Source organism: Typha latifolia, chromosome 2, assembly GCF_019914945.1.
Source record: "Typha latifolia isolate L0001 chromosome 2, TyphaL0001v2, whole genome shotgun sequence".
Classification (NCBI taxonomy): domain Eukaryota; kingdom Viridiplantae; phylum Streptophyta; class Magnoliopsida; order Poales; family Typhaceae; genus Typha; species Typha latifolia.
The window spans coordinates 18,586,187-18,607,993 of record NC_133087.1 but is presented as its reverse complement, the minus strand read 5'-3'; the positions used below and the strand labels follow the sequence as shown (position 1 = coordinate 18,607,993).

At 38.9% G+C, this 21,807-nt stretch overlaps 4 protein-coding genes and 1 long non-coding RNA gene across 6 annotated transcripts; 4 read left to right on the top strand and 1 right to left on the bottom strand.

Annotated features, from left to right (window-relative positions):
• The first annotated feature begins 1,663 nt into the window (after nucleotides 1-1,663).
• Nucleotides 1,664-3,284, top strand: LOC140782262 (auxin-responsive protein IAA4-like). Its single transcript, XM_073128744.1, has 4 exons — nucleotides 1,664-2,037; nucleotides 2,401-2,603; nucleotides 2,752-2,854; nucleotides 3,026-3,284. The coding sequence occupies exons 1-4, from the start codon at nucleotides 1,862-1,864 to the stop codon at nucleotides 3,078-3,080; spliced, it is 537 nt and encodes a 178-aa protein (XP_072984845.1). The 5' UTR covers nucleotides 1,664-1,861; the 3' UTR covers nucleotides 3,081-3,284.
• Nucleotides 3,285-5,755: 2,471 nt separating this feature from the next.
• Nucleotides 5,756-6,779, top strand: LOC140782187 (uncharacterized). Its single transcript, XR_012107822.1, has 2 exons — nucleotides 5,756-6,219; nucleotides 6,403-6,779. It is a non-coding gene; the product is annotated as an uncharacterized lncRNA (long non-coding RNA).
• An 825-nt stretch (nucleotides 6,780-7,604) lies between these two features.
• On the bottom strand, nucleotides 7,605-9,048 carry LOC140780998 (chitinase 10-like). Its single transcript, XM_073126744.1, has 3 exons — nucleotides 8,648-9,048; nucleotides 8,332-8,488; nucleotides 7,605-8,157 (listed from the first exon to the last, which is right to left on the bottom strand). Exons 1-3 carry the CDS (start codon nucleotides 8,997-8,999, stop codon nucleotides 7,791-7,793), a joined length of 876 nt encoding a protein of 291 aa, XP_072982845.1. The 5' UTR covers nucleotides 9,000-9,048; the 3' UTR covers nucleotides 7,605-7,790.
• Nucleotides 9,049-11,358: 2,310 nt separating this feature from the next.
• Nucleotides 11,359-12,090, top strand: LOC140782005 (agamous-like MADS-box protein AGL80). The gene has a single exon (XM_073128319.1). It carries the CDS (start codon nucleotides 11,359-11,361, stop codon nucleotides 12,088-12,090), a length of 732 nt encoding a protein of 243 aa, XP_072984420.1.
• Nucleotides 12,091-18,303: 6,213 nt separating this feature from the next.
• Nucleotides 18,304-20,955, top strand: LOC140781272 (1,4-dihydroxy-2-naphthoyl-CoA thioesterase 1-like). Of its 2 annotated transcripts, XR_012107689.1 has the most exons (4): nucleotides 18,453-18,740; nucleotides 18,873-19,064; nucleotides 19,527-19,774; nucleotides 20,630-20,955. XR_012107689.1 is itself a non-coding variant. In XM_073127195.1 (3 exons), the coding sequence occupies exons 1-3, from the start codon at nucleotides 18,597-18,599 to the stop codon at nucleotides 20,780-20,782; spliced, it is 489 nt and encodes a 162-aa protein (XP_072983296.1). In that variant the 5' UTR covers nucleotides 18,304-18,596; the 3' UTR covers nucleotides 20,783-20,955. The 2 variants fall into 2 exon arrangements, 1 of the variants encoding a protein (XP_072983296.1); XM_073127195.1 differs by lacking the exon at nucleotides 19,527-19,774 and having other exon boundaries at nucleotides 18,304-18,740.
• Nucleotides 20,956-21,807: the final 852 nt, after the last annotated feature.

Here is a 21,807-nt window from a genome sequence, read left to right as displayed (position 1 = left end):
AGAGAGATGTAGAGGGCCCAATGAATCAAATAGGGGTAGCAGCACCCACCCCCCTCCCCCCCCCTTTCATTGTCATTGCATCAGCTTTTTATTTGTCATTTCTTTAGGAAAAAGATAGGCCAGTATCATGGGTACCAGCTAGGAAGGTAGCCAATGATCCACGAAGAGTCCATTAATAATAATCTTCATGACGTACAATTTCACGAATTAGAAAATAAAAATGCAACTAACTAAAGTAATTAGAATGTATTTTTTCCTCTCTGTTAATATCTAGGAAGATAGTGGATTGCATGTCCCCTTGAAGTTGCCTTCGTGTCTTTCTTTTGACAGACTCGTGTATTACTTTAAATAATCCTACCTTTTACTAAATCAAAGCTTCTAAGACCAAACGTCAAACCCCATGCACAGGTACCCTGCATGTCTCTTCCCCTCTCAGGAAGATAATAATAATAATATTAGTAGTAGTAGTAGTAGTAGTAGTATATAAGAACTCCTCTCTTTGCATCTATAGATTCTTGGTACCAAAAGGAACAACTAATCTTTCGATAAAGCTTCTTCCGATGGTCGGTCTGGTCTAGATATCATAATTAAAGTTTACTAATAGACTAGGCTTGATTAAGTATAGCTATAGATAATCATAATAAAATGTCATCCTAGGGGTAAGTTAATCGAGATGTCAGTTGTGCTACAGGCAAATGAGAGGCGAATAGATTAATAAGTGCGGATTAGCCCAAGTAGGTGCTTTTCTTGTGTTTAAGAAAAGTACAAGGGTTTTTTTCTTTTCTTTTCTTTTCTCTTCTCTGCATGTGGTGAGTGAGTAAAGTGAAAAAGGAAGAAACCAAAGAACAAGGAAGGTGGTAGATTGTCTACCTTGTCAATGGAAATTTGCTTTTCCTACTTATCTCTTGCATGAAAAGACTGCTGTTATTGTTTGGTCTTTTGAGCCAGTTCCCAGAGTGGATACAATAATGCCACTTTACCAGACCAATTTGGCTCTCCAAAGACAAGCATGGATTAAGTTGGAAGGCAAAGTGGTTGGACTGTCATAGTCACAGATGCTGCTGCTGCGCTGCTGCAAAGACTTCTCCGTAAGACTAGGCAGAACTTGCAATGCTATCCAAAGTTAATTTACATGATCGATCATGGATAATGTAATGTGATGAAAACTAATTAAGGAGCCCTCCCTCTAGCTCCCCTGAGAATTGGCTCCATATATAGAGGTGTTGTATACATGTCTGTGATGTAAGTGCTTTAAATATTGTTTTTATGGGATCTTTGTGTTTAATTAATAAACCAAGTTTCAAAATAAAAAGGATTGATGTAATTAACTATTAATTGGGAAGATTAAAGATCTGATTAATAAAAACTAAGTCGTTGCAATATATAAAATGACTCTATAATTAACCTACAGAAAATATATGGTATGAACTCTAAAGTAGCTAGTCTTGAGAAAAGATCTTATTAGTGGTGGGCATGCACCGGCACCGCACATTATTCCATGGATGGAACTGCAGGTTCATCGTCCGAGAAGGCCTTTGTGCTTTAATTAATTTATGGAATTTAGGATCGACTTCATTCAATTATATATTATAGATAGGCTAACCAGGCGAAGAAGACCATCCCATATATTTTTGCCTACTTCCACGTGTCCATGCATGCAGCAGAACAATTTAACAGTAGACAGTTAAACCTCTTCCTACCGGTCTGCTTGCTCCAAACAAAGTTATATATACAACTATCATTCCTTGATTTGTCTTCTCTGTTACATCTCATTAATTTATTAGCATTCCTTGCTCCTACCTAAACTTTTATAGCTAGGAAACACGATCGCCACCCCCACATCTCTCTTTCTCGATCTCTAATGGGAGGAAAGCGTGAATCTCCTACATCTTCTATAGACAGCAGCAGCCACCCTGCTCTCTCCACAACCTCTTCTTCTTCTCTATCTCAGCCAAGAAGAAGAGACTCGAGCACAGATCTCAGACTCGGGCTCAGCCTATCAACCTTCTCTCTGCAGAGCAGCGCTTGTGATTCAAGGTTAATTTGCGCAGTATACATATCTGTTACTTTTGTTTCTTTTCCTGCATTATTTCCTCTAGAGATATTCTCTCTAAAAGCATTAATCCGAAAATCGTAATTAAGCATTGTTTTGAGCTCCTCCTTTTGAATCAAATTAATTTAATTTTAATCCGAGTCAGCTGATATATCTGCTCTTTCCAACCCCCTTTCTCTTTGTTGAATCCAATGGACCAGTCCTGCTCTTCAAATTGGGTTTTACAGAGAAACACATTTCTATTCTAACTAAATAAGTTATCCACCTCTTGTATCTAAGTCTAGCTATTTAATTAACTTTTCTATCTTTTGGTTTTGTCACTATTCTTAATTGGTATTGGGCATTAGGAACCAACCAACTGATTGGCCACCAATCAAACCGCTTCTTAGGAGCACGCTGGTGGAGAAAGCAAAGCAAGTCCACCAAACATTCTATGTGAAGGTCTATATGGAGGGAATTCCAATTGGTAGGAAACTCGATCTATTTGCGCATTGCGGCTACGATGGCCTAATCAAGACACTCTGCCGCATGTTCAGGACCACTATTACATGTAAGTCCTTCACAAAACCAAGCTACTTATTCATCTCTGCTTCACATTAATCCTAAGCTTATAACTAGCAACGACATTAACCCACCTGCTTAGCCCTAGCTCTCTGTTACATCTAAATATATACTGGCTTCTTGAATACTCCAACCAGACCCTTATGATATGGAGCACAAGTCCCCCAGGAAGAGCACTTATGTGTTGACTTATGAAGACAAGGAAGGAGACTGGATGATGGTTGGAGATGTACCATGGGAGTATGATTTCTATCAATTAGCTAGCTTTTTGTCCCACTTGCGCCTTTCATTTGATCTCCTTGTTTCTTTTTTTGTATCTCCTTTCTCATGCTCTTGATCAGCTAGCTGCGTGCTTTCATATTAATTTCTAATTAATCTTTTCTTTTCCCCTTTTCTCTTTTTAATTTACAGGCTGTTCTTGACTACTGTCAAGAGATTGAAGATCATCAGGGCTGATAAATGCTAGTCATGTATTTTCTTCCGCTAGCTCCAGTTTTGTTTGTTAGGTTTAGTATTAAGAGCGTTTGGAGAAACTCCAAATTAAATACGTACCTTATAGCCTTTTGGTTACTACTTTGTACAGTTAATTAGCTAGCTATGGAAGATAGAAACATGTACCATTATCACAAAAACCCAATGGGGATAGAAATAAAGAAAAGGTATATATGAAGCTAGTGAATATATATATATATATATATATATATATATATATATATATATATATATATATATATGCACTCCAACATGTTCCTTTGCATTAATTATAAGGAATTTTTAGAGTTGTAAATAGGTCACTGCATGTGGTTCCTTCTCTAAATGGTCCTCCAAAGTCCAAAAGGCCCGACTGCTTCAGCAGATGACCTACACTAATTCTACTCGATATACTTATAGCATTTTTGTGGGAAAAAAATATTGTTAGTAGCTACAGAAATCAAAGATTAAGCATTATCACTGTTTTGAGTGTCTAAGGAGTACGTCTCGGTGTTAAGTGTTAATTGGAGCTAAAATAAGAGATGCATGCTCAATTTAGTTTCTTAACTGCTGCAAGTTATGGCCAACCAGTCCTAAAGCAACTTAATATAAATGTAATGCAATTTATCACTTTTGTTGATTTTAATTTTTCTCAATAAAAAAAGAAAAAAACAACAACAGAAGATGAGTAGTTTAGAAAGTATATCTATATATCCCTTTCTTTATTTTTATTTTCTTTATTTGGGGAAATAGTTAATAGATACATATGGAATTCATTCTTCTCTATATATTTTAAAGTAAAAGTTATTGAAGTTTGTGGCAACAAGAAGTACGTTAGTTTCTTCCGATCCTTAATTATGTGCTTAATGTAGAGAACCGTAGTCAAGTTAATGCAAATGAAAGCTTGAGAAAGGTTGTTATATTTGTTACAACTTAAAAAAAACACAAAAGTAAATTATGAACAACAACCACCATCTGCATGATCCATATATGTTAAAATCAAGCGGCCAAAGGTATCCATTGGAAGAAGTAAAATGGTGGCGTAGCAGTATTTACCTTCTATTGTACGTGTCTGTTCGAAGAAAGAAAGAAAACAAAATCAAGCATACATATACCAAATATGTGAATTGAATTTGGATGCAAATGCCCTTCTCCCCATATCAGAATCTCTGAGACTCATATTGTGCAAGCAGGCATTTCATGCTTAGTTGAAAAGAAGATGAAGAGATGCAAATCAACGTACATTGCCAACTTTCATCGATCCTTAGATGTAATTAAAAGGAAAATGACATATGCGATCCCCGTCCAATAGAGACTTAAAGAATTATTATTATTATTTTCTACTTAGTGGGATCACAGCTATTGGCTAACCCTTTCCGAAACATGTCATGTGCATTTCAGTAAACTTTTTTTTTTTAATTTTTTTTAAATTTCTTTTACGTTTCGGTTAACTAATGATACCAAAGTAAACAGTTGACATATTGGGTTATTTTTGGTCTCAGATAAAACAGGCATGCAGGCACATAGAAATTTTATTTAAGAGAGAAAGTAAAGAGTGATATAAGCTGTTGGCACAATGAACAATGAAAGCATCCATATATAGTATAGTATATAGTATACGAGACAAGTTTATATGGAGAGAATTAACCTTGGAAAAGGGTGGGTGAAGGTTCGATTTACTTCATTAGGCGGTGTGAGGTAATTTAGAGCGAGTTCCATCAACAAGTCCACTATCTCATGTAGGCCTACAAATATCAATACAATCATCAAAGATAACATAATAATAGTACAAGACCCAGGCATAGGCCTTGATAGCCGCTAGCTTTTTATTTATGAATGGTCCTGCCTGCATCCTCTGGAAGAAGCCACGCAAACTTGAGATTATTCCCAACTAAGTCCAATTCTAATTATAATTATAACTCTAATTCTAATTCCATGTGGTTGAAGAAGCCATAAGCGTGTAATCCGAATCCAATATGCATGCCTCTTACACGTGAAAAAAAGAAAAGAAAAGAAAAGAAAAAGGCGTTACTTTTTAGTCAGCAATAATAGAATATTGAGGGGCACCAGGCCACCAATATTTATTAATCATAACATTTATCGTAAAAGGAGTGGAAAGCGGAGATGCTTGAAACAGAAGGCACCGTGCTACCTACTATATCATTAGTTGATCTCCGATATGATTTACGCCAATTGTTATGCATTTTCTCAACAACAACCAAAAATAAAAGAAAGAAAAAGAAAACAGCACACACAGTCAGTCACAAACACATTATGCATAGTTGCATACTACTACTTTTTTTTTTTTCAAAAAAAAAAAAGAAAAAAAAAAATTTATCTTGTTCTTTCATTCTTTCGGTCCCCAAGGCTAATGGTGGTCGATCTCAAAAGTTGCCTTTTAGTCCCCGAACCTTCAAGTTAAAGTAAAAATAGCAGTCAGATTCCATCTCGGAGCTAGCTAGCAGTATGGATCGACGTGAGACTGACTGACCCCATAGAAACTACTTCCATCTCCAATTACAAGTCTACAACATTATCATGTATATTAAGTAAGAATGGCAATAGTAGCTACGGACTGACCCGGCCTTTTCCTTTTTCTCCTTTTGATCATCTAATAATTTAAGAGAAAATTCTCCTCTTTAAGCCAATAAAAAGGAATTTTATGGATTCCTTCCGAAACAGTGATCTCATGAGCAGATATATAACGAGAGTCTATATCTATCATCTATGTCGGCAATCGTAGTAGCTGTGCGTCGAATCTATACAGCGAAGCAACCCCAAAGACAAATGACAATTGGACAAGCTAGCTGGTATATCTTTATTACGTTATGATTCTGCCGTCCCTACCCCACCCCCAGCCCCTTAACTACGCGATCGAACTCCATCAAATCCTCTCTATATAAAAGAGGAAGAGGAAGAGAAGAGATCTAAGCGTCTCCTCAGATCATTCGCCTTAATTCATAGCTTATCTTCCTCCATCTCCCACATCTCCTCTACCATCCAGCTGAGCTCTATCTTAAGAGGCTAATTAATAACTTAATTAAATGGCGGACGAAGGGACAGCCAACTGCATAGATATCCTTCTCGCAATCATCCTGCCACCCCTTGGCGTCTTCCTCAAGTTCGGTTGCCAGGTATCAATTTCTATATGTTTACTTATATAGGTGGGTTAAACCTAGAGATACGCAACTGCAATATGATTGATCTTGTTAGGATATCCAAGAAAGAAAATAAGGTGGCTCTATGTAGGAAATTTCAAGGTGCGACATGCATGAGAGACTAATATATAATTTTCTTTCTTCTTGTGTATTGAGCAGGTGGAGTTCTGGATCTGCTTGTTGCTGACCTTCTTAGGGTATTTACCCGGTATCATCTACGCCATTTATGCCATCACCAAATAAATCTAATACAGGCACAGTTGTGATATCCAATCTCGATTGGTTAATGGGTTGATTTGTTCTCTTCTTTTCTCTTTTCCTTTGAGGTTTGAGGGTGTTCCATCGGTTGTTTTGAACAATATCTTATGTTTCTGTTACATAAATTTGGGTTTCTTCGCAACTGAATATTAATTTTTAATCATGATCTGGAAGCCAGTTTCAATGTAGTCGATCTTGTTAGTAACGGAAGAAGTGTTTTTAGTTTGTCGGTGGAAAGAAGCATTTGTATATGAGTCTGAGCTGCTTTCAGTTATTAATTCCTAACGATCATGAGTTTTGACCTCAATAAATTGATGCCATTAGATTTGCAACAGAAAAGGTAGGTGTTCCTTTCCTTAATTTATTTTCCACCACATCATTAGTAGAAGTAACCTGTTAAATCAACTCGTCAGTTCAGATTCAAAGGGATGCTAAAAAAAAAAAAAAAAAAACTTAACTGAAAACCGAGGGAACTAATTAATAAATTAAAGGGTACTCCAATTAAACAATCCATATATAAACTATGCATGTTTTGAGACCACAAGCAGGATAATCATATATAATACCATAAGCTAATATCCATAATACCGAAGTGGTAGTACAATCTCCCAGAGAAGCATGTGCTGTGCTTCCACGCAAGTGATCGATAATAATAGACTTACTGATGTTCTATATGTTGGCAAAAGTCTTTCCGTCACAAGGGGAAAATTAAAAGTATAGTACAAAGAAAAATAATTAAATCGAAGTGCGCTATTATTTATTTATTTTTATTTTAATGCTCATTCACTGTAGGGAGGGAGTTGCCTGCCGACGCTCATTAATAGGCATTCACACGTTCCAGCGAAGAAGTTCAAACTGCTTTAGTTAATCTTGTTAGCTAGCTCGTGCCAAACTTATGCCAGATAAATGTACACTTGTATGCTTATAGTACATAGATCTTCTTATGCCCCCTTGTCGGGTGCTGCTATATGAACAGTGATAGATTAATTTCCGTCTTGGAATAAATCAATGAAAGATGCTAATCAACTAACACGATGAGCAGGAAAAGCAATAAATAAGATACGGAGAGAGAGAGAGAGAGGAGAGAGAGAGAGAGAGAGAGAGAGAGAAGACAAGACTTTTATTTTCTAATGGATCAAGTACATTACAATTAGAATCTTATCAATTGGAAAGGCTGTTATTATTAGTTGCCTGACTAGTTTAAGCAACAACATGCAGTAGAGGATTAAGAAAGGAAATGATGCGTAAGTAAGTTATGGCAACAAATAAACAAATAAATTGGCATGCATCTAATAGGACTTTTGATTGGCGCAATCTAGGTTAGGGCCAACATCCACGTTAAAGATCTGGGCGTATCTCTTGTAAAAACCGATCCGGTCGTTGACACGGCTATCGTTGGGGATCCCGCACTCGAGCCCACCATTGATTATGTTAGTGACGAGCCCAAACCCGGCGGTCCGGTTGGCCTGGATGTCGGCAGCTGTGGGCTTGTAGAGGCCCACCATTACGTCGTGGCACGATGGCTTCGGCTTCTGCGTCGTCATCCAGAACCACAGCGCCGTCTTGAATGAAATCACCGAATCATTCGCTACTATTTCCGGATTCCTCAGACCATCAAACCCCAACGCCTTCCCCGCCGGCCCATAGTTGAAGTTCCTGATCGATCACAAGTACATATATACATTTTAACATGTTTCTTCTCTTCTTCTTCTTCTTCTTCTTATATATATATATATATATATATACTCGCTATAGGCAAGTTATAAAAAAGAAAAGAAAAGAAAAGAAAAACTCTTCGATCGATCCCTTGTGTACGTAATTAGTGATTACCATGAGAGTTGGATGGGTCCTCTTCCGTGGTAGGTCTTGCCGGGATAACAAGGCCATTTCTTGTTAGTGGAGTCGCAGTAGTCACTCTGTGGGTTCACCTCTTCCTTGAAGCATAGACCCCACGCATAAGGTCCATCAGGCGCAGTTGCCCACCCTCCTGAAATAAGGAAATTAATATGCGCACGTTTCTTCACGTATTATCATTAAGTAACTTAATTCAATTATATATACAAGAAACTAAGCTCTATGTTGTCTACGTATATACGTACGTAGTTCCGAAATGTAATTGAATACACACACCCACACACACACACACCTGTGGTCTCGTGAGAGATTTGAGCGAGGAATGCTGCGATCTCACGCTTGCGAGTATCCAAGTCGCCAGTGTTGCCGAACTGTGGGAAGCATCGAGTGGCCTGGACGAAGGAGGAGTAGTTGTAGAATCCTTTACCAGGGCAAGCACTGTCATCTTTGTGAAGGAAAATAGAATTGAAGAGCTGCTCGGAAACTATTGATGAGATTGGGTAACCGTAGGAGCCATAACGGGCCTCCGCAACGGAGGAGAGGAGTACAAAGAAGAAGAAGAAGAAGAAGAAGAAGAAGAATAGAGAGGAAAGGGCGACAGCCATGGTCAAATGGGATGGATTGGATGACTTGGGGTGCTTCATGGGAGCTAGCTGGGTGTTTACTTATATGCTGGTGCGCATCCATGTAATTAAACTTAACCATACCCACTGGTCAAATCTAAGACAATTGGAGTTGTGAGTTGACCATTTCAGACAGTCTAGATTAAAAAATTTCTTTTTCCTCTTTTTTTTTAAAAAAAAAGAAGAAAGAAAGAAAGAAAGAGAAATATATATTCCAGGATTAGTATTCAAAGATTGTAGATAAGATTGAGTGCGGTTTAGGCGACTTACCCACTAGTCCCGATGTGCACTTGTTGACCAAAACTGATCTTGAACCGCGCGACGAATATGATCCAACTCACGCGGTAATCAGGGTGTGATGGCAACTACAATAAAGGCGCATTTGATGGAAGCTGATCCAATGCAATCCAGGAAGCAAGAATAAGCTGCATTCTTGCATTCTATGCACTTGCCAGTCTTTCATTGGCTGGCAAAGAAGTAAATTTTGTTTAACTGATTTTTTTTTTTCAAAAAATCAGTACAATTAATCCCGACAGTTGGTATCCATGAGTTCTGGATAGCCGTAACTTCAAAATATTTCCTAATAAAAACTACCATTATTAGCGTCTTTATTACGCCATCGGAGTAGTTTATGATGAAGCGAATATTCAAAGCAAGCATTAGAAGTTGGAAGGGTTAAGGGTCCTTGAGGTGAGGTCAATGTTTTACCTTTCTGTTTCTTGTGGAATTAACTAATGTTTGGTCTGCACTATAAATGCGTCCCCAGCAGAATAAATATTGGCTAATATATATATATATATATATATATATATATATATGAATGAAACAATTGGATAATTTGTTAATGGGATCGAATGTCGTATATGACGATGGATAATCCAGTCAAATGAGTGGTTAGCATAGAGCCTTTCCTGATCTTATATATATATATATATAGTCGGTAGATAGTGGAAATGTCGACAGAGAGCACCATAGGTTCATCTATTACATTTAACGACTATGCAGCAAAAGATAGAGGAAGATGGAAAATGTAGGCCTGCATCTCCTCTTATTGCTTGTACTTATCGTAGACTTTGATTTATTCTATGCTCTCCGTCTGCCTCTCGAAGTTTTGGTTTTCAACGTGCCGAAATTATATTCCAGCACACGCCAAACTTACAGCTCACGACGCAACCTTTCATATGAGGAACACTCTATCTAAACGACACACATAACGTAATATAACTTATATTAAGACCAATTCCATCCATATACTGATGGTATACAGCTTATTCTACTTAGGAGTGTGAAGTCTTGATATAAATAGTTTGCCCTGGTGGTCTTTAGAAGCCCAAGTCATCCAGTTGGACCGACTGTTAGTTCGCTAGCTAGCTGGAGGCTGGAGGCCAGCAGTGTCAACGTTAAACCTACAATAATTTTCGTTGACCAAGTACAACAACCCGGTCGGCCGATTCATATTGATCGAGTTTGGATCCTACAAGTAAGTAGAAGATGATAATAAGGATATATACTATTCTTTTTGGCCGCATACGGTCCACGTTTAGCTACTAGTTAGGTATCATCTCTAATGTGTGTCTCTTAATTAACATACATCAAGATTAAGTGAGGAATCATAGTGTTTTGGAGATGCCTTAATTGCCTTGATATTTTTGCCGCCTTTTATTAGCTAATTCGCATACGGATTAATTCACTACGGTCTACGGCCTACCGGTCCGTTGCTGTCATTCTAAATTAACTATATATATATATATATATATATATATATATATATATAAGCTGGCTAGGTAGCTAGCTGCCCGAACCACATTCAAAACGTTCTATTTGCGCCGATGATGAATTGCACATTTACGCACATATAATATTGCTTATCTCTTTATTATTAGCGGAAAGTAGTAATGCTTCACTTTTACGTGATCCATGAAAATCTAATTGCCCCGCTGTTTGTTGCTAGGGAGTAAATTAATTAATATATTCACCACATTTAAGTTACTTGGCCAAAAACCCTCACCATATGATGTGTGTGTGTGTGTGTATATATATATATATAATAGACTGCATGCAAAAATCCAATCAATTGTTTTCTTAACCAATATAATTATATCATTAAAGTGGTATGGATTGTCCTAATCAATTTATAATTAATAATCGAGTCCCGCGGCCCGCCCCATCTATCGGAAATCGAATCATCCGGGCCACCAAGGATTTATTAACTTATAATGACTTGATCTCCAATCCCTACCGTTCACTCCGCAATTACACGTACGTACCATCTCCTTTTCGCTCTATAAAATCATCAAAGCCTCCTATTCCTCGATTAAGAATAACCAACCATCCATATATCATATGAGATTACATTAGATTAGATTAGATTAGATAATTGATGGCTAGGAAGAAGGTGAAGCTTGCATGGATCGCCAACGATTCCACGAGGAGGGCGACATTCAAGAAGCGCAAGAGGGGGCTCATGAAGAAAGCTAGCGAGCTCGCAACGCTCTGTGACGTCAAGATCTGCGTCATTGTGTACGGGCCGCAGGAGCCGCATCCCGAGGTGTGGCCATCGCTTCCTGAGGCGACGCGTGTCCTCTCGCGGTTCAAGAGCATGCCGGAGATAGAGCAGTGCAAGAAGATGATGAACCAGGAAGGGTTCCTTCGACAGCGCGTGGGGAAGATCCAGGAGCAGCTCCGGAAGCAGGAGCGGGAGAACCGAGAGCTGGAGACGACGCTACTTATGTACGAGGGCCTTGCAGGGAGGAGCCTTCACGACGTGGGCATCGAGGAGGCAACGAGCCTGGCATGGATGGTCGAGATGAAGGCGAAGGTGGTGCACGAGAGGATCGAGCTGCTCAAGGCGCAGATGGCATCGGCCCATGCGGCGGCGGAGATGGCCATGCAATCCCATGAGTTTGTCGGCGTGAAGGAGAAGACTCCTCTTGAGACTGCCATGGAGGCGCTGCAGAGGCAAAGCGGCTGGTTCATCCACATGACTAATTGCTCTAACGGCAACATGATGTTCGATGGTGGCAATGGTAGCGCTAGTGTTGGTGCAGTGGACGAGACGATGCAGCCTTACATGGAGAATGCTAACCCATGGCTTGATCCATTCTTCCTTTGAACTAGAGTTAATAGATTTTTAACTCTCAGTTAGTCGACCTTTAATTTCCTTTTCTTCTGTTAGTTTCAGAATAAAATGTACGTGACTGATCGATCACATTACTGCAGGTTCCTTTCCTTAAATTAGGATGTGTCGGGTCTTCTTTTGGACCTTTTTTCCCCCTTATTGTAAAATAAGCTATCGATAAATATATTTTCTGGACTAAATATAGATAGATATATAGAGAGAACTAGAGATATATATGATGAATGTTTGCGTCATTAAGTGCATATATAATATTGGATATTGAGTGGGGCGCCTGGCAACAATCTGTTGAATTGATGTTATAGCTAATAATTAATTCAATTAATTGTTTCTGTATCGCTCGGGTACAGGTTGATCGCATCATTCAAGATTAACCTTCACGGTAACAGTTAATTCTTACCCTTTATACATCTCACATGAATGTTTACTCTTTATACCATGCATAAAAAAAGTATTTAGCCTTGACAGTAACAGTTAATTTATCTCATTCATCTATTTTACATGGAAAGTGATACCGGCACGGTGTTTTGTACATGTTGCTAGATCTGTCTCAAACAAAACTTGCAAGTGTTTATTTGTTACAGATATCAATTGCTAGCTAGGAATCTGTTCAGATATCGGAAGCAATTAATTAATGATCTTATGAAGAAGTATGTGTGCCATTGATAAATCCAAGACAATATATTAATGTTGTATAACTATTTTTTATTACAAGATTCATTTAAGTTGCAATTTAGTTGATAAGGATCAAGGAGGTTCGTATTACTCTAAGCTAATGTTCTATAGCTGGCTACATTTTTTGGTTGCGTGGTCATACAATTTATGCATGATGAAATAAAGCCGGGCAACTGTTATATTAACAAAAAATAGTAGAAAGAAGTAAATATTGAATAACAGATGACATGAATCATAAAAAAATAAATGGTTCATGGAAATAAATTCTTTTCTAATTATATGTTAACCCATCGGAAGGGGCCCTTAATTCCCGTTGGATTAATGACAAGGTCAATAGTTTTAGAGACTGATGCAACCTGGCCGATGTGAAAAAGAATCTGTGGTTTTGTAAGGAAATATCATAAGACTGCAAAATATTAGACAAAGCTAGCTATGGCATGATTAACAAGTTGGAGCATAGAAAGACTTCTGATAATTAATTACGATTCCGGATGGTATGAACTTAATGCAAGGGAAAGAAACTGTAACTCCTCTTCTCATGATTTCTTTGCCTAGATCTCAGTATTGACCTTCTGAAGAACATGTGATACAACACACTCAATAATATCCTTTAAATTTACAAGGCCTACGTACGGCATGCATGCACGTACAATCTATACGCATGTCACGCAACCATGCAATTAAAATAAACCAAAACCTCACGATATATCTTGTGCTATGATCCCTCAGACTCGTTTTGTATAGGATTGACCACATTACTCTGATATCCTCATAGGGACATGCCATCACCTCCCCATAAAGCTTCAAGCTCTGGTGATCGTGCAATGCATCAAAATATTGTAGAGAAGATGTAATTATATAAGTTTTTCCTGGGACGACCACATACATGTAAACATGTAAACATGTAAACATGCAATAGCTAGCAAGGTAGCTAAAAGAATTAGCATACGCAAAATTACATTAAGCTAGTAACTAACCAGTTTGGGACTTCTTTTCTCTCGATGAATTGAAGACTCTGCAAACTTTTCAGGAGGGAGAGGTGATGATGCGAACCCAAGAACACATGAGCTCAATAGCCTCAAGAACGATCGATCTGACGAAATCTATGCAGCTTAATTATTCGTTCGATCACCCTTGCCCTTGGTCTCTCTGTGCATATATCTATATATATGGAGAAATGTAGGAAAGTAGTAGTGCAACATATGGGAGTAATAGAGAGGATTAGACAAGATCCGAGAGATGAGGTTGCACGACGAGCACATGCTTAATTTCCAAGTGGTCGGTCGTAAGACACGAAAATGCTTTTTGTCTACCTTCTTTTTCATGCTTTTGCATCCATCCGTATCTCAAAGTATACAAAGAGAGAGACAAATCTCTTTTTTCTTTTAAAAAAATAATCCAGTGTAATTACAGCTATTTATCACAAAGTAATTATCCCGATTAGTTTATGTTCCTCAAGGATGATGGGCTTCATCCATGTGATATGTGGCAACTAATTTATAATCCGGAAGACCTTTTTTTGTTGTTGTTGTTGAAAAAACCGTAAGACTATTTTATTGCTGTCTAGATCTTACACCAACTACGTATAAACTGGACAGTAGCTCATATATATGAACTTTAATTTAACAACTTGTTACGTTTGATGAAACATGAACAAAATAGAAAAGGGAAAAAAAAAACAAGAACACAAAGAAGGGAAGTCGAATGGGCAAAACCAAAAGCAAAACAATGTAAGAAGGTTGTTTACATACATCTGTCAATATTGGGCGCTGGCATACATGGAGAGAGGATAGTTTAGGTTGTACGTAAGTAGATGAAGTAGCTAGCTAGGTTAGATTCATCTCTCGGTGGACTTTGTCGATGAACTTCTTGGCCTTAATATTTATTTCTGGCTCGCCGTACCAGTTATTGCGGTCGTCCTCGCTCGGCCGAACCTTTCTCTGCTGCATATTTGCTTCGTCTTCATGACCTTCTTCATACCTCTTCTTCCTCAACCCACATAAACCAAGCACACAACCCCTCCCTTTACCCATATCTATCACTCGATCACTACTCTGCCTCACTAGCTTGATCGATCTCCTTAGTTAACTCTCTCTCTCTCTCTCTCTCTCTCTCTCTCTCTCTCTCTCTCTCTCTCTCTCTCTCTCTCTCTCTCTGTTTGTGTGTATATTTCTCTACTAGACTCACTCCTATATATATATATATATATATATATATATGTATATGTATGTGACTACCTTCTATTCGGTTAACTCGTGGTGGGAGCTAGGGGACGGTGCCCACGTGAGTAGGCATGGATCGATCATCTTATTGACTAACTATTACAAAATTGAGTTGATATATATATATATAGTATCTTGGCCGTTGATATGTATGTGAACGGCTGATATGACAATATCTTCTATATCTTGCACTCTGGATTAGTTAAGTTACAGTATCGGTAGGATAATAACTTTTTGACTCTTGACTTTGGCCGCGTCGTGAAGTTTGCTTGGTTGGAAAGTTAGTCGAGAAGCAAGCTAATGCTAATTCGTAAATATTTCTTGTTCTTTCCTACTCAAATTTCCTCGAAAAATTAAGTTCGATTCAAAACTTCCAGGAAATTAAGTCTATTAGGGTTCCATCAATTGCCGCATTAATAATAATAATTATCTAGAGAATTTTCCTCCTAATTCCACTGTTTGATATGCCAAACTACAATCAGATCTGTTCAAACTTGAAAGACTCAAACTGCAGGTGGTCAAAAAAAGGGACTCGTAGGTTCTCTTTATTTGTTGGTCGGTAGGTTTTAAGAAGGAATCTTGCCAAAGTTTCCGGCATCGGATGCGACTTGTCCCCGGCCCCGGCCTTAAATAATTCCTTCCCAGAACCATTTACTATCTCTAATCATACTTTTGATAATCCGGCTACTTTTGACCACTAATCTCTATTCTCTCTACTTTGTTTTATCGTAGACAGTTAGTTCATTAATATCCGGCTGTTATTCTCACACTTGGCTAACAATAGACGGCACAACAAATTAATTCAGCGGATTAAATTCGAGGGCACAATACAGTAATAAGATGAAGAACATGCCAAGAGATTCTCAGGAGCAAAAAGCCGCGAGTTCGACATTATTTGCCTATTGCTAGTTCCCTCAGTCCAGCAGCCCAAGACATAGTCTTAAAAATACTCAAAAATAGACTTAGAATGCAAATTAATAAAATCTACTACACCCTAATACTGCTATAGAACCAAACAAAATCAATTAGCCAAGACCGCTAAAAAGCACAGCAATTGTGTCCAAACAAACCTAGGTGTTGGCGAGCATAGACAATAGCTATGAACGAGTTCCTGGGCCCACACCCGACCAGAGAGCCTCACCACCCGGCCTGTTTGTGGGCCTGTCGACTGAGAGCACCACTGAGATAAAGAGGATCCATTGCGGTAGAGCTACCATGGTAGCAGCAGATTGGGCGAAGAACTGGCAATAAGGTGGTGACCAAACTTGTGTGGTGGCGACGGTGGGGAGCGGTGGTGGAGAGCAATAACGACAATTGGGTTTTGGTCAAATCCTAGCCCGACGAGGAAGGTAGCAAGGCCTCGGAGCATAGTATGCTCGGATCCAACGGAGAGGTGGTGGCCAAGCACGAGTATGATAAGGGAGGGGAGGAGAAGGTGAGCAATGGCTGCGACGAGTAGGTTTTTGATGGTGGTTGCGATGATTAGCAATTTCGGCATGATAGTGAGAGGGAAAAGAGGAGAGGAGAGAGGAGAAGAGAGGAGGGGAAAAGGACTAAGAGAGAGAGAGAGAGAGAGAGGAAGAGGTGAGGTGGAGGGAGAGAAGAGGGTTCTCCCCTCCCCTAGTCGTCAGCTAAAGGAGGGGAGTGAGGTAAACCTCACCGACGGCCGACAAGGGAGAAGTTCTCCTTTGATGGAGAGAGGAGGTTCTGCGCCAAACTCTAGCTGACTAATCTCTATTCTCTCAATAGAATATTATATAATAATATTATCAAGACATATTTTTTTGATCAGAATCAGAAATGTTAATTATTGTTAAGGTTCAATTGACGTTAGGCGAGTCTTCCACTCTTATTCGAGAGTATCCACATAGCAAGGTACCAATGGCAACGGTGAAGGGACAACTCTGTTTTTTTCAGAGAAAAAGTCAAAAGTTGATCGAAATTTAGCTCGATCCTTCCATTTGTTTATGCTTAATAAGTCACACTAACGTAAACATTGCTTCTTCCTTTTTCTAAAAAGCAATTGATCATCAAATAAACTACTTTGGTTCACTGATCTTTTTTTAATATAATTATTTTATCTTGACTAGCGCTAAAAGTTACGTACAAGAATTTCTTTCCTTAATGTAGCCGACAATAAATCAAATAAAGATTAAACTGGATTAGATAACCCCATTTACGAAAGTTTGCTCACTTTTCTTGAATGCAGTACTAGAAAGCATATAAACAAATAATTATTTACTAGTACCCGAGATTGATTGGAATCTAACAAATGCAAATATCACATCTTTATCCACAGGAAAATAAAGGGTGGTCTTTGTTAGGTACTTAAATTTGAGTTGCTGTTTTCCATGAGCAGAATGGAGCAATCAAAACCCTTTGATTGCTAAATATTATTAAAATTTGACTCAAATTCAGTTTTTAGTAAGTTTCAGCAATTAATGCTCGGGCGTTTGAATGCAAAGTCCCGAGAGTAATTTGTATCTGCAAACCTTCAAACGGGCCCTGGGGGCGTTCAAACGCAAATTCTCGAGAACATTCGCACCCGCAGGCGTTCGAACGGCCCCACAAACATTCAAATATCATTCTGCATTTCGGATTGGCATTCCGACGCGTTCGAACACCCCGCGGAATTTCCCCAACTTAAGTCAACCCTATAAATACTGTTTTGGGGGTTTTAGAGCTAATATACTTAAGTGGACATTTATGAGGGTGAGCCACCACTATATTAAGAGTAATTAGAGTTGCTAAATTCTTTATAATTAGCAGATTTGCATAGTGAAGAAGATTGTTCCTCCCGTGAATGTAGGCATGTTGTTGAACCACGTAAATCTTGTCTTCATCTCTCTTTATTATCTTTATTGCTTCTATTTCTTGATTACTTGCATTTTGGTATTTAATACATGATTAAGAGTTGTTTATTACTATTTTATCACTAGTAGCACCATATTAGAGTTTTCTCCAAACTTGCATTGGTTTTGCCATTACTATTCTATTTAGGAAATTTGGGGGTGAAGGTTTTGCTTAGGCTTTTCTCACACATTGGGCTAATTGCACAATAAATATAGATATATTTTATTTGCTAGAGGAGAAGCATGAAGTTAATCGACTAGCAAAGAGCAAATAGGAAATTGAGAATAGAAATAATTAAGAAAGATACTCTAAAACTAATGCGAAAGTAGTAGTGCCCTCAGATAAGGTTTAGGCCCATTTCCAGCCCAACGTGGTGGGCATTTTGCAGCGCAAGTCCATCTCTTTATGATAAAAAAGAAAAGAAACGGAGTATCAATTCAATAAAAATTCTCTGTTGATATGTGCAGAAATCAAAGGTATGTTTAGTTAGTTGGAGACGAGCAGTAATTCCAAAAGTCGTAGTTGTTTAAACACAGAATTAGGATAAATCCATACGTAGCCACTGGAATTTTCCACAGAAAGGGATACTCGAGTCAAGTTAAGTGCACTGTTTGACGTTTTAATCCAAGGAGAGAAAAAAGCAATCGATCTCTTCCTGCTGTTTTTGCTGTTTCTCAAAATATTTTGGGCGTAGGCGTGGGAGAAGAAAACAAAACAAAAACAAAAACAAAAATGAGCGGAACAACCAACTTTTCCTCCTCTTCCAACTCAAAGCCAGTCGTCGACAACGCTCTCCATGCGCTGGGCTTCGTGTACACCCAAATCTCACCCGAGAAGGTCACCGGCCGCCTTAAGGTCACCCTCACTTGTTGCCAGGTTACCACTTTTACTCTACCTATAACTCACCCATCAATCGCCCCTTTCTTCATTCCCTACCTCTTTGCTTTATTAATCACTCTTAATTAATTGGATCGATTCAATTTAATCCTATTTACTTGTATTGATCAGCCTTTCAAGGTCCTAAACGGAGGCGTGTCGGCTCTGATAGCCGAATCCACGGCCAGCTTGGGAGGCTACGTCGCGTCCGGATACGGGAGGGTTGCTGGCGTCCAGCTCTCCGTCAATCACCTCAAACCGGCTGCCCTCGGCGAGGAAATTGAAGCTGAAGCCAAGCCCATCCACCTTGGCAGAACCACCCAGGTATCAATCATCAAACCATTTTTTAGATTCTTAATTAGAATCCAATAATTTTTCCTTTTTTTTATTTATTTATATAAATTTCTTTTAACCCACTGCGGTAAAGATGCTCCATTTTAATGTAAGAAAAAAGAAGAAAGGTCTCTCGAGGTAGAAACATGACTAGATGTCCATAAGGAATGACTACTATTTTCTTTCCTGATTCTCGCAAATGCAAACGCCCATTTCCCCAAAAGTCACCTCTGATTCATCTATCATACATAAGTAGCTCTGTAACTTATCCTCCTCACAGTGACTAAATTTATTACAAAGTCAAACTTCTTCTTTACCCACTCAAAATCGCTACTCATCATTCTCCGCCGCCTGAAAACCTCTGCAATAAGAGATTTTTTTTTTCTTTTTATTTTTTATTGAAAGCCTCTGAGAAAAAGATGGTTACCATCTCTGCATCTTCTTATATTACAGAATGTGGAAACCTATCTTGACTCGTAATGACCAGACTTCAAATCCACCTGTTCAGAAGTCTCTGGACAGATCAACTCAATCTACAATGTTTGAATTCCGTTGCCTACTGAAAAAAGATTACAAGTCCAAGTAGTGTTACCTCAACTTGTAAACGCACATCAATCCCATCAGATTTTCAATTCCTTGATCCCAGAATATTCAAGGTTAATCACCAACAGAGCAATCTGCCTATTCCAAAGTGGTTACTGGTAAGCAATTCAACTGAACACTTCAAAGTATTTTCGTGCAATCTCCATGATGCTAGATCCCAACAACAACCTGAAAAGTTCAATTTTAAACTGTGACAACACCTCGGAGCAACAATAATAAGGAAAATTATCATATACGTGCAGTTCCATCCTCTGCAAACGAAACAACTTTTACTCTACGTAATTCAGAAACACTAAGCCTTTCTTGTCACCTCGAGTCCGCAAATAAATTACAAAAGGTTTTACGTCCCCTGAATTTTCTGGATAATTACCTATACTATACTATACTGCTACCTGTACAGCACCATGAGTATGAGACAGTAACATGGGTTTACACAGACATCTTTTTTTTTTTTTTTTCCTTTTTTCTGATTGACATCTTCTAGAATAGAAGAACTCCTGGTAAATATAAGAGATCTAAGAGACTATCTAGTTTAGTCATTACATCTAAATGGGCAATCAGTTTCTTCATATCTAGATTGTCTTTATACCACAAGGATGGGTATAAAAAGCCGTGGATATAGCTTCGAAAGTTGTAGTGATAGAATTATCATTTGACAGAGAAACCTTTCTGAATGGCATATTGGGTGACATCAGTTTTTCAATGAAATATGCCATCATAACTGCTCTATGCCTGTTATCGACTACAGAACTTCCCTCCAGCTGCTAGTCGCCTTCATAATCAGAACTAGTACTTCTTTAGAATTACCTTCCTTTTTCAATTTCTGCAGAAATTCCTGGCGTGAATGCGATATGATAAAGCAGTCCTTATAACTTCTTTCTTATAGCACTGAGTTCTCTTCTTCCTCCTTTTACTTTGAGACATTTCTAACAATGACCTTTAATCTTTAAAAGGTGTGGGAAGTGCAAATTCGGAGAATAGAGCCTTCAACCTCAGAGAGTAAAGTCCTGCTTTCGACATCTAAGGTTGTCCTAGTAGGTAATTTGCATACACCAAAGGATATGAAATATTATGAAGAGGCCATCAAGAAGTACTCAAAGTTGTAATCCCTGATTTTATATGTGATCTGAAAGGTATCGTAATAAATGTTTTGACAAATACGGCAAATAAATGTTGTCTTGGATCTCATAAATACATGCCAACCTGGCAGCCTCTGAAGTCTGGAGCTGTATGAACTGTTCCATATACTATGAAAGGTGATTGATTCTATTTTCATTTATTACTACAGGATCTTTACATGGTTAGGGATGCTCTATTCACAAGGGACACTGAAACTCTTATCATCCTTAATTATGCATTTCTTTCATAAAAGGTATTAATGAATTTTGTCGAGCCTGAGTCCAATATTTGTGATGGAAGTCGTTTCCCGAAATGAAAACAGAGATGAAAAATGGACCCTTTAATTTTATAATTCAACTACAAACTCTCGCTCACTCCCTCTCGAGATCAAAAGATATCTAATCCTACACTAGAATAGGGGTGTAACCGAGCCGAGCCTGAGTGAGCTGACTTCGGCTCAGGCTCGGCTCGAAATTAATTTCGAGCCTTAGAATTGGGCTTAGGCTCGACTAAGCTCAACTCGAGCCGAGCCCGAGCAGTGCTAAACCGAGCCCGAGACAAGCTTGAGCTTAAAATAAGCCTATCATCAAGTCTCATTCAAGCTGAGTCAGATTGAGTTGAATCAAGCCCAAACTGAGCCAAGGAAGAAGAAGAACATCGAGCCCTGCGGGACGGTGCTAGGGGACCTACCGGAGAGTTGCGTGGCGGAGGTGCTAATCCACCTCGATCCGCCAAAATTTGTCCGGCACCGCGGTAGCTTGACAAGGCAGCTTGTCGTTGCTGAAGGAGGAGGCAACGGCATCACGACGACGGCGGCTTGGCGAAGGAGGACGAGGGCACGAGGCGGCACAACAGTGGCGGCTTAGCGAAGGAGGACGAGCCGACACCGACAAACCGCAACGGAGGAGGAGGCGGTGATGTGGAAATGAAATTTGGGGATTGAGGTTTTTCTCACCCCTTTTATACCGAGCCTATCGAGCTGAGCCTAAGCGAGCCGGCTCTAGCTCAAGCT